General features: G+C 35.5%; 1 protein-coding gene across 3 annotated transcripts in view; it reads left to right on the top strand.

Annotated features, from left to right (window-relative positions):
* FSD1L (fibronectin type III and SPRY domain containing 1 like) overlaps positions 1–13,315 on the top strand; it is a 66,060-nt gene that overhangs the window by 32,598 nt on the left and 20,147 nt on the right. For all 3 annotated transcript variants that reach the window (XM_055579213.1, XM_055579216.1, XM_055579215.1), the window contains exons 6-8: positions 3,959–4,080; positions 9,068–9,277; positions 10,585–10,683. In XM_055579213.1, coding sequence (XP_055435188.1) covers positions 3,959–4,080; positions 9,068–9,277; positions 10,585–10,683 — 431 coding nt within the window. The remainder of the gene's footprint in view (positions 1–3,958; positions 4,081–9,067; positions 9,278–10,584; positions 10,684–13,315) is intronic.

Raw genomic sequence — 13,315 nt, forward strand, 5'->3', positions numbered from 1 at the left:
CTAAATTCCATATATATGCGTTAGTATACTGTATTGGTGTTTTTCTTTCTGGCTTACTTCACTCTGTATAATAGGCTCCAGTTTCATCCACCTCATTAGAACTGATTCAAATGTATTCTTTTTAATGGCTGAATAATACTCCATTGTGTATATGTACCACAGCTTTCTTATCCATTCATCTGCTGATGGACATCTAGGTTGCTTCCATGTCCTGGCTATTATAAACAGTGCTGCGATGAACATTGGGGTACACGTGTCTCTTTCCCTTCTGATTTCCTCAGTGTGTATGGCCAGCAGTGGGATTGCTGAATCATAAGGCAGTTCTATTTCCAGTTTTTTAAGGAATCTCCACACTGTTCTCCATAGTGGCTGTACTAGTTTGCATTCCCACCAACAGTGTAAGAGGGTTCCCTTTTCTGCACACCCTCTCCAGCATTTATTGCTTGTAGACTTTTGGATCACAGCCATTCTGACTGGTGTGAAATGGTACCTCATAGTGGTTTTGATTTGCATTTCTCTGATAATGAGTGATGTGGAGCATCTTTTCATGTGTTTGTTAGCCATCTGTATGTCTTCTTTGGAGAAATGTCTATTTAGTTCTTTGGCCCATTTTTTGATTGGGTCATCTATTTTTCTGGAGTTGAGCAGTAGGAGTTGCTTGTATATTCTCGAGATTAGTTGTTTGTCAGTTGCTTCATTTGCTATTATCTTCTCCCATTCTGAAGGCTGTCTTTTCACCTTGCTAATAGTTTCCTTTGATGTGCAGAAGCTTTTAAGGTTAATTAGGTCCCATTTGTTTATTTTTGCTTTCATTTCCAATATTGTGGGAGGTGGGTCATAGAGGATCCTGCTGTGATGTATGTCAGAGAGTGTTTTGCCTATGTTCTCCTCTAGGAGTTTTATAGTTTCTGGTCTTAGGTTTAGATCTTTAATCCATTTTGAGTTTATTTTTGTGTATGGTGTTAGAAAGTGTTCTAGTTTCATTCTTTTACAAGTGGTTGACCAGATTTCCCAGCACCACTTGTTAAAGAGATTGTAAATAACTTGTTTTTAGGCTTCGATAAGCCTTTTTAATGTGTTTTTAGGTAATGTTTTTTTCCTTTGAGGCCATAGTGATTTTATGGCCCAGATTTATCTTGAAAGGTGTACGTGCTATGCTTTTATTTGTTGTTTTGTTTTTGATAGTTTTTAATTGAAGTATAGTTGATTTACAGTGTTGTGCTAATTTCTGTTGTACAGTACAGTAATTCAGTTATACATAGATATATGCATTTTTAAATATTATTTTCCATTATGATTTATTACAGGAGAGACCATTATGATTAAATCAAGTTTATAGAATAAGTTTCAGGTTTCAATTCCTTAAAATACTCTCAGATATTTTTCTCAACAGTTTTCAACGAACTTTTAAATCCCCATGTTTAGAAGCAGCCAAATTCACACCTGTTCATTGATTCAGTGGGCATTTACTAAGTACCTGTCTGAATATAGCTCTTTAAGAAATCTTTAAATCTGTGATGGGAGGTGGAAGGGAGGTTCAAGAGGAAGGGGGACATATATATACCTATGGCTGATTTATGTTGATCTGTGGCAAAACCCAACACAATATTGTAATAAAGCAATTATCCTTCAACTAAAACTAAACTTAGAAAAGAAGTCTTTAATTCAGAAGATACTGGAGCTGGAGAGAACACATGTAAGACTTAGCCTTTGTTCCTAACTTCTTATTGATGTAATCTGAAATTGTATATTGAGAACCAAGAGCTTAAAGTAATAGTGTGTGAAATTCTCAGCATTATACTTGGCATTCAGTTAAGTGTGAGTTCCTTTCTCCATAAATTGTTTTTCAGTATAGCACAACCTTCTTCTTTTTTTTAGAAAAAAATTGAAGTATAGTTGATTTATAATGTGTTAATTTCTGCTGAACAACAAAGTGACTCAGTTACACATATGTACATTCTTTTTTATATTCTTTTCCATTATGGCTTAACACAGGATGTTGAATATAGTTCCTGTGCTTCATGGTGGGACCTTGTTGTTTATCCATTCTATATATATAGTTTGTTCTTGTTCTTGCTAAGTCATACCCAACTCTTTGCGATCCCATGGATGGCAGCATGCCAGACTCCTCTGTCTTCCACTGTCTCCCAGAGTTTGCTCAAATTCATGTGCAAGTTTGCATCTGCTGACCCCAAATTCCCGCTCTGTCCCTCCCCAGCTTCCCCTTGCCAACCCCAAGTCTGTTCTCTATGCCTGTGTGTCATTTTTTGTTTTGTAGATAAGTTCATTTGTGTCTTTTTTTAAGTTCTACATATAGGTGATATATGGTATTTGTCTTTTTCTTTCTGACTTCACTAAGCATCATCTCTGGTTGCATTCATGTTGCTGCAAATGGCATTATTTCATCCTTTTTTATGGCTGCGTATTATTCCATGGTGTATATGAACCACATCTTCTTTTTCCATTCACCTGTCTGTGGACTTGTAGGTTGTTTCCGTGACTTGGCTATTGTGAACAGTGCTGTTAAGAACATGGGGTATGTGTATCTTTCTGAATTACAGTTTGTCCAGATACATGCCCGGGAGTGAGACTGCTGAATCATATGGCAACTCTGTTTTTAGTTTTCTGAGGAATTTCTGTACTGTTTTTCATAGTGGCTGCAACAGTTTACATTCTCACCAACAATGTGGGATGGTTCTCTTTTCTGCACACCCTCTGCAGCATTTATTACTTGTAGACTTTTTTAATGATGGCTTTTCCATTGTGAGGTGTGGTGCCTCATTGTAGTTTTGATTTACATTTCTTTAATAAGTAGTGATCTTTTCATAGCACTTTCTTCTTGATAAATAACTATTGTCCACTCTTTGTTACTACTAAAGTGATTACTTTTCTAGTTACCTAATAAAGTAACTGAATACAGCAACATGTTTAATCCCTTTCATACCATTGATCTTTAGGGTAGTTTGGTAGATCTGAATGACTAGGCCTGGTATTCCTTTTGTTCCTACAACTCTGTTTTCTTCCTCTCCCAGATTCTCTTCTAGGAGGACAGTGGTCATGAATAGTATTTTGGTGTCATTCTTTGACCAAAGATAATAAGGGTAATTACTTTGTGATATATGTAGATATCTACTATAATATGAAAAGTTGAAGTTTGAGATAAAATAGCAATAGAGTATGGGAACTTCTTTTTAATCTCTAAATTGACAGAACGATTTCCGTCTACTTTAGGTAAAATGAGCTCTGGTATGGCTTCTTTCTTTTTTGTTTTGTATACTACATTCATCTAAAATATATTGAATGAATTCCTACTATTTCCATGGCTTACGGTTTCACAGGGCTGTTTCTTTTTGTCTGCTTTCATTCAGCAGCAGATGTTAATACATCAGAGTGATAGCTTCTAGCATAGGGTTCAGAATTGTGATTTCACTTCTCTCCTTCCTCATCCATAGCCTTTCTTTAGCACCTACCAAACAATACAGTATTTGGTCAGTGTATTTTACTTTTATTTAAGGACACGTGGGATGGCTGTGATGACTAGGCAGAATGTTTGATTCAGGTGTATTTACCGTTCATTATTTGGCATATGAAAAGGAGTGAGGCTGGCATCAGGAAGTCAGATTGAGTTTACAGAGATTCAGATGACTGTTGAGTCTGTTAAAGATGATTTGTCTTGGATATTTGTCTCTTGAATCTTTTGTGTTTTTATGAAGTTTTATAAAACTGGCTGGAGGAAAGTTCTTTAAAGGTTATTTAAATGTCTTTAAAAACATTTTACATTTTTTAAAGTTAATTTTCAAAAGATCTAAAGCAAATTTCTATTTAGTTTTATCTTCGTTAATAGCTTCAGAAACACTAGAGTGGAGAAATAAGTTCTGTCTGTTCACTTTATAAATATGATGTGATACTTCCCATTCTTTTATTTTTAAAAGAATGTTTATGTCTGTGTTTGCTATAGAGTAACAATGGCTTCAGCCTTTCGCCTTTCTTTGAAACCAAAGGTCAGTGACAACATGACTCATTTAATGGTGGATTTTTCTCAGGAAAGACAGATATTGCAGACTTTGAAGTTTTTGCCAGGTAAGTTAGTACATAAATTACGTATAAAGTTATATATAAAACCTCTTTTTTCCTTTCAAGATTTTTTTGTAATGAACATTAGAATTTAAATATTAAGGAAATATAGTGTGTTTTCTTTTTCTTTCTTCAGCTAAGGAATAACTGAATTTGCTAGTCTTTATTTTTAGAGAATTATTTACTGACAGTAAGAATTCCAGTTTCAGAATCCTAGTACAGGATACCTCTTATCGCTAGTTTGGCAGAGAGAAGCAATGTACTGTTATGGTTAATGCCGAGTCTTGGGGCCAGACTTCCTAGATTTGAATTCTGGCTGTCACTTACTTGCTATATAGCCTCAACAAATTATTTAACTTCACCTCATTTTCTTCATCTTTAAAGTATGATGTTATCTTTCTAGGATTTTTATAAAGATTAAGTGAATTGAGACCTCTGAAGCACTTAGAGGTGTTAGCACAGAGTTAACACCTAATGAATGTTGATTGTTATTATTACCATTGTTGTGGTGGCTTCTGGTTCAGATGGAGTTTTATAATAATGTGTCAACACTGGTTTATTAGAGTATTAGGATGATGACATTCCAGCAGTTGAAACCATTTAAAATCGAGTCCCACTTATTGTTACTGTTCACGTGTGTGAAAGAGCCAACTAAGGGCCTTTTGGTTATTCTCTTTTTACTAGCATCAAGTAGTGTTCATTAAGTAGATAGCTAAAACAGTTTGAACATGGTGCTCAGGAAATCTCTGGAAAGTGAAGCGTTTTACTTACAGGCTTACAGTTTTTGGAGGTTAGCTGTTTTTGATAGAGAATGTTAATCATATGAAAACCTTTTTCTCTTCTATGAGAATTTGGTCCAGGACTTTAGAATGTGATTGGAAAGACAAAGTTAGTAGTCAAGAAACTATAGTAGAACTAATTATGGTAACATAAGTGAAGTATTAACTTGTATAGATCACAAGTTCTAGAGGAGTTCAGAGAAGGAAAAGATGAGAGAAAAAATCATCGTTGTAGAAGAAGAAAGTATACATACTTATCAGTGGGTGCCTACCTGTAAATGGGCCTCTCAAAATTGCTAACCGTTATATTTTCATTCACACTATTTCTAAATTCAGGAGAGTCAGGAGTGGTGGACTGTGAATATATGCATGAGTAGTAGTATTTTGATTAAAAAAAATACTAAAAAAGCAATCTTCTCACCATTACTTCCTTCTCTTGGATTTTCAGTGATGGCTTAACAAACCCAGGCCATATCTGCTGTACAATCAAGTAGATTGCATACACAGTTAGGATTTCCTCTTTTGCAAACTCTTAAGACAGTCTGAAGGAATGAGGTGTAATAAAAAGCAAGAAATCTTTTTGTGGAGGAGTTTCATCCTGAAGGAGGGTATAATTAGATCAGATCAGTCCCTCAGTCGTGTCCGACTCTTGGCGACCCCATGAATTGCAGCACGCCAGGCCTCCCTGTCCATCACCAACTCCCGGAGTTCACTGAGACTCACGTCCATCGAGTCGATGATGCCATCCAGCCATCTCATTCTCTGTCATCCCCTTCTCCTCCTGCCCCCAATCCCTCCCAGCATCAGAGTCTTTTCCAATGAGTCAACTCTTTGCATGAGGTGGCCAAAGTACTGGAGTTTCAGCTTGAGCATCATTCCTTCCAAAGAAATCCCAGGGCTGATCTCCTTCAGAATCGACTGGTTGGATCTCCTTGCAGTCCAAGGGACTCTCAAGAGTCTTCTCCAACACCAACTGTTCAAAAGCATCAATTCTTCGGCGCTCAGCCTTCTTCACAGTCCAACTCGCACATCCATACATGACCACAGGAAAAACCATAGCCTTGACTAGACGAATCTTTGTTGGCAAAGTAATGTCTCTGCTTTTGAATATGCTATGTAGGTTGGTCATAACTTTCCTTCCAAGGAGTAAGCGTCTTTTAATTTCATGGCTGCAGTCACCATCTGTAGTGATTTTGGAGCCCAAAATAGGTTGTTAAAATTTATGAAAGGTGAACACATATCACTAATTTTTTATATTCTGCTATAGCATAAAAATTTCCTATAAGATGCGGTCAGATAAACTTAAAAATGAATACCTGCATCCCTTAATAGTTCATTCTGTAAACAACACACAGATCAACTCTACACTGCATTATGTGTAGTAATGAGTTGTGGACTTACCTGAGTCTGAAAATTGGAAGTGATGCTGATGGATGATAATAATTATGAGCATTTTCTTCTACGCTAAGCCATTATTCATACATTGAAACTTAGAGTTTATGTCCTCCTTTCTGAGCTTCAGCAGTCAAGAAGAGAGACATGTTTGTGGCAGTGTTCTTTTACGTTGTTCAGTTCTTTTATGTTCACATGCAGAGAAAAACCGTAGTAAAATTTTACACCAGTGTCCACACAATTTGTTGCTTTATGGAAGTTGCTGTGAATTGCTTTCCATTCTCATTTTTTAAAAGAGAGTTCTTTGTTCCTTAATATTTTTATATTACAAGTTTACCACCTTTCATCTTTCCCTGAACTTTTTTCCTACATTTGTTGAAATTCTTCTCTTACTTCTATATAGGATATTGGGTGAGCTTCCCACGCATTAGATTCAAGTCACTCTTAATTTGACATATAACTCTTTTTTCAATTTAATTTTTATTTTATATTGAAGTATAGTTTATTTACACTGTTGTGTGGTTTCAGACATACAGCACAGTGACTCAGTTATACATATACATATATCCATTTTTTCAGGCTCTTTTCCCATGTAGGTTATTACAGAATATTTGACATACCACTCTTTTGTTCAGTTCAGTCGCTCAATCCTGTCCAACCTTTGCGACCCCGTAGACAGCAGCACACCAGGCCTCCCTGTCCATCACCAACTCCCGGAGCTTGCTCAAACTCATGTCCGTCGAGTCGGTGGTGCCATCCAACCATCTCATCCTTGTCATCCCCTTCTCCTCCCGCCTTCAATCTTTCCCAGCATTACTATCTTTTCAAATGAGTCAGTTCTTTGCATCAGGTGGCCCAGGTATTGGAGTTTCAGCTTCAGCATCAGTCCTTCCAATGAATATTCAGAACTAATTTGTTGGCAAAGTAATGTCTCTGCTTTTAATAATACCACTGTTAAATTTAAAGAAATAAATCAATAATTTATTAATAATAATGTTAATTAAATATTATTTAATTAGATAAATATAAATAAAATACAAATATGTTTATATATAAATATATATAAATGAAATAATATTTATTAAAATAATAAATAATTAAATAAAATTTAAATGAAAATATCTAGATTTTCTTTTTACCTGCCAAGTTTGCTTTCTTTGGGGGCCATTATTCATAAGAAGGAAGAATCTTCTTGCCAGTACATTCTTATTGCAGTGATATTAATAGCTGAATTTGAGACACAGATTTGTGGGGAGTTAGCTGGACCCACTTACAGATTAAGTGGTATTTTATTTATACAAGCCTCTTAGGACTTCAATACAGGTTTTAACTAAGCAAAATTACTACATGCCATAGGCCTTTACACGTCCTCATATGTAGGCAGGGCACAGCATATTAAATTTATGAATGCCCGTGATGTCTTCTCATAGAAATGAATAGTAGTCTGTATTGCTTATGTTCCAGTAATAGACTGACATCTGTAATGTATTATTAATAAATGAAGTTCACTCTGTTACACAGTTCCGTGGGTTTGGTAAATGTGTAATGTCATGTCTCCACCACTACATTATCTTACAGAGTAATTTCACTGCCCTAAAATTCCCCTGCACTCTGCCTGTTCATCCCTCCTATCCTGCAGCCTTGCTATAAGCTTGTTATTTCCAGGAATTTTTCTGTTGTTTCTTTGGGATTTTCTACATAGACAGTCATGTCATCAGCAAACAAAGACAGTTTTATTTCTTCTTTTCCTTGTCTTAAAGCATTAGCTGGAACTTCCAGTACAGTGTTGAATAGGAGTGGAGAGAGGGGACGTCATTGCCTTAGGGGAAAGGTGTCTAGTTTCTCAACCCTGATGTTACCTGTAGGGTTTTTTTTTTGTAGATATTCTTTATCAGGTAAAGTTCCCTAGTTTGCTGAGAGCTTTTGTCATGAATAAATGTTGGATTTTGTAAAATGTTTTTTCCTCCATCTGTTGATTCACATCATATAATTTTTCTTCTGATCATTTGAATTTTCTTCTACCAATGTAATAAATTAGTTAATTTAGAATGTTGAACCAGCCTTATATACTTGGAGTAAATCTTTCAAAGCTTTTTTTAGCAACAAGTGTTTAAATACAATACTGGCACCGTTTTACATATTTCGGACACATCTGTATCACTGGAGGACCATGTTCCCCAGTTAGCCTACTATTTAAATGGAACATCTGTTAATGTTGAGGAGCTATGTGAAACCTCATTTATGGAAAAGAAATTGATTAATTTTCATACATGTTAACTGTGACTCATTTACTGCATTTTGTTTTAATGAATCATGGAACTCTGGAGAAACATTTAAAAATTCTTAAATATGGGGTTGCAGATTTCATTTTTGTTCAGTGTTGAGAAATTATGGTTACTCTATAAACAAGATTTTAAAAATACATTGAAAATATTTTGAATTATTTTAATCAGTGGATTCAAAGCATTTTATTTTGTCAGCAGTAATTTAATTTATGGTCTCCAGCTGTTTGAAATAGCAGATTAGACGTAAGTGTTGAGAAGTAGCAAATAATTGTCGATTCTTTATTCTTAGCCTGTTTGAATTGCTTTTTGCCAACTGTGTTTTTAATATACTTTGAGTGTGTCTATGAACAACTTTGAAATAGGAATTTTAAAACAGCTTTGAAAAATGGTTATTTTGCATTTATAAGATATCCCTTCTCTTAGCCTGATTCAATTTAACAGTTCAAAAGCAACGTGAAAAAGCATAATTTGAATGACAGACACAAATATTGGATTAGTACTATAATGAAAAATGAGCTTTTTTTTTTTTTGCTTCAGTCCCCAAAGCTCCAGAGATAGATCCAGTAGAATGTTTGGTGGCTGACAACTCTGTGACGGTAGCTTGGAGAATGCCAGAAGAAGATAATAAGATTGATCATTTTATACTGGAATATAGGAAAACGAATTTTGATGGACTTCCACGTGTAAAGGATGAACGATGCTGGGAGATAGTTGATAATATTAAGGGTACTGAATATACACTATCAGGTAAGATGACTGCATTTTGTGAATCTCATTCTCAGAAAACAGATATAATTGATGAATTTTTGACTTACATTAAAAGATCAAAGTATTCAGTTTCTTTAGCCAAGCTGACGTTTTTGTGTATTTGTTATAGAAATGAATTTCTCTTAAAATATCAAGAAAACCTTCATTTTAATTAGTTCTGCATATTTGCACTCTGGTAAAACAATATGTGAAGGGATATTGTAAACACTGTCTCAATAAAATTTAATTTTTTACCTTAGTTTTCTAACAATAAAAAAGCTGTCAATTTTCTAGATGTATGCACTACTCCACATTTCAATGATACTGTAAATATTTGCCTTTACCTTTTTATTGTTACCTTTATGGTAATACTTAAAGTTGAGCTGTGACTTGATAGTAGAAATTTGTGTGTTGGCCTTTTGATAGTGTTTAAAAGTGAAAGTGAAGTTGCTCAGTCGTGTCCGACTCTTTGCGACCCCGTGGACTGTAGCCCACCAGGCTCCTCCGTCCAGAGGATTCTCCAGGCAAGAATACTGGAGTGGGTTGCCAATTCCTTCTCCAGTCTTTAAAAACATACCTCTATATAGAGGGGAGTTAGGGTATTTGAGTGAGCTGAATGTTGCCTGAGATTTTTAATGTTTGTTTTACGTGAGCAGTAATATTAGTATTGTTATCATTACTGAGAACCTAACATTTGTCAGGATCTGGGCTGAAGTTCACAGGACATCTGATTTTATAAGTACAGTGCATTTCAGTTAGTCCTTACAGTTGTGAGGTTGGTTTTTCCTTTTCCATTTTGCAGATACACAACTGTGGCTCTATCAAGTTGTTGAATGTCCCATAGCTAGTAATTTTTGGATTGAGATGTTAATCTGGTCCTGACTAACTTTAGAATGTTGCTGTTAATCCTTACGCTTCACTTTCTTTTTAAATTCATTTTTTACTTGTGAAACAACTCTAAAAATTCTTTAGCTACTTTACCAGAAATTGAGTATGTTGTTTTAAATCATAGCATCTCTCCATGAATGAAACCTTACTTATAATGAGGCTTGAGAATATTTTTTTATTGCTAAATTTAAAAAGCCCAGTGATAAACTACATAATTCATTTGTTTTGAAGAAAATAATAGGAAAATCATGATTCCTTTTATTTCAGGCATTGTCACTCTGTTAACATAAACTGTACTCTTTCTGACTAAAAAGATAGTTCCAAGGAGGGAAAAAAGTCTGTTTGAAGGTTCATACTCATACTTTTGGAGTAGAGTCCTTTACTTTTCATATCTCAAGGCTGTTTTTAATTTTTTTCAGGTTTAAAGTTTGATTCAAAGTACATGAATTTCAGAGTGCGAGCTTGTAACAAGGCTGTGGCTGGAGAGTATTCTGATCCAGTGACTCTAGAGACCAAAGGTAAGATCAATAGCTGTTGTTCAGCACTAAATAGAACTTAACAGGTGAAGTTGTTCAACACTTTGTAATAGGAAACATTTCATGTATAGTTGCCTTCCTTCCCCATCTTCATACCCGTGCCCTGCGCCCTCCCCCCCGCCCCCCCCACCAGCCCAAACACACACACAGAATTCTCATCAGGAGGTATTTTAAGATGGGAAAATTAGGACCACAGTAGTGGATTTCATTGGTTTCTCTTTTACCCTAGTATTCAGATGAGTCAGGTGCTTCCCTGGTAGCTCAGACAGTAAAGCTTCTGCCTGCAGTGCAGGAGACCCAGGTTTGATTCCTGGGTCAGGAAGATCCCCTGGAGAAGGAAATGGCAACCCTCTCCAGTATTCTTGCCTGGGAAATCCCATGGACAGGGGAACCCAGTAGGCTATAGTCCATGGGGTTGTAAATAGTTGGACACAACTGAGTGACTTTCACTTTCAGATACGTGATATAGACCAGTGATGGTATTATGTTCTCCCATGGGTACTTAGTTCACAAATTTCAGTCTGGCATAATTATATTCCCATTGCTGAGGTTTGCCCAGAGAATGGATTATGTCTTAATAATAGGGAAGTATGTATTCAGTTTAGTTCAAGTTCTTTTTGTTTTCATAAATCTTATTGTAGAAATTATTATTTATATAGTTTGTTAATGTTTACAAAGCCCTCTCACAAGTCTTTTATTTGATCATTGAAACCATCTGGAGGGATCAATAGAACAGATGGTATTGATACCCATTTTGTAGGTGAAGAAAGGGAAGCTCAAATATGGTAAATAACTTACCCATCATCCCGAAAACTAGCTTGGAAAGGTGTGAACAAGAATCTTATTTCCAAGTTCTCTGCCTGCCTTTATTGTGGGCCAGGAATGTAAGTAAGTGCTTGTAGTCTCTGAGAACAATTTGAATTTATTAGAACTCAATGTACTTGAATTTGAACAAACTCCAGGAGATAGTGAACGGTAGGGGAGCCTGGTGTGCTGCAGTCTGTGGGTTGCAAAGAGTCAAACATGACTTAGTGACTGAACAGCAACAACAAACAGTACCATATTTAAACACAGAAGATTTTTCAGGTGTTTACCAGTTTGAAGGCCATAATGTTATAGATCTTTCCAGTCGTGAGATGATAATTCACTCAGTTTACTTCCAGAATCAGTGTCTATCCATTGTTGTTTTGTGCCTTTGAGTGTTCCACTGGCCTCAAGTTCACGTAGCATTTGAATAGGTTTGAATGCTAGAAGTTTGATATGACTTGGAAGCTGGTAAAAAAAATATCATTTTAGAATAAAGCAAGAAGTTCATAAGTTATTGACAGCTCAAACTCATAAGAATATGATTGTATTAGAAAGATTAAAAAAGCAAACCAAAACTAAGTCAAAGTAATTTGGATTAGCAAATGTTTTAAATTGAGAACTACAGATAACTAAGCCAAGAAATGCAGTTACTTAGAATTACTTGTTAACAAATTGAATTGAAACTGGTTTCTTCAGAGATTTTTACCATTTCAAAGTAAAGTCATATTTATAGGTAGATAATATTTTCTATATAACTTGAACTGTTTTCAGCCCTTGTGAGGTAAAATTGCATTATTAATACCCTCCTCCAAGAATATTTTATCTTTTTTTATTTCTTTTGTTCCTTTTCCTTTAATATTTAGTAACCAAACTTGGGCCTAAATATGGTGAATTGTACATTTCCATGCAAATTCTGTAGATTCAGGAAAATGAATATCTGGCTTGTAGTTTCTTTAGAGTTGGACTGTCTGCTCCCGTTAGCAGTGTCTAGATCTTAACTAGTCAAATTCTTGGTCTTAGGGTTTGCAGGGAAAGACTAAGTTCATTCTAGTCCTTTTGAGCAGTTCTCACTATGGGGTAACCCCCTTGGGGTTGGGGTAGACTGATACTCAACCCTAAGGCCCACTGAACCTTCTAGGACCTTCTGGGAAACTCAGTAAAATTATCTCTTCAGAAGCTGTGGGTCACAGATTTTCTAAGGTTATTCCATACCACTGGAGTGGCTACTAATGACAGCAGGAGCTCCAGAGAAAAGTCAGGTTTTTTAAAGTACCATGGTAAATAGTTGTTTACTGATTTTTTGACTTGCTGTAGCCCTTTTTGACCAACCATTAGAAATAAATATATGAGCAGAGAATTGGAGGGAAAGGGAGAGAGATGGGGGTTAAATAGTTGAGTCCTACCAAAACTTCCTATCCCGCCACTTGTGGTGCTTGGTGTAGAAGGTAGTGAACCTTGTTAATATCTGTCTCTCCAGTGTATGTAATTTCTTCTTTTATTGAAATTACCAAAAGTGATGAATAATATGATTTCTTATGACCAGAATTTTTAAAGTATTTTATCTCTTCCATGTAAAGGTAAATGATATGATGCTAATCACCAGTTGCTTTCTAGCCTCAAATGTTATGCTATATTTTTATATAGCTAACATTTATATAGCTATTTATATATAGCTATGCTATAATTTTACAGTACAGAAAGTAGCCACCAACCCAAAGTAAACACATAAAACATATCTGTGCCTTATATTTTTTGGTACTTTGTTTACACAGACTTTTAAACATATGGAAACTAATATCTGGCTTCA

The sequence above is a fragment of the Bubalus kerabau genome, chromosome 4, assembly GCF_029407905.1.
Source record: "Bubalus kerabau isolate K-KA32 ecotype Philippines breed swamp buffalo chromosome 4, PCC_UOA_SB_1v2, whole genome shotgun sequence".
Taxonomy (NCBI): domain Eukaryota; kingdom Metazoa; phylum Chordata; class Mammalia; order Artiodactyla; family Bovidae; genus Bubalus; species Bubalus kerabau.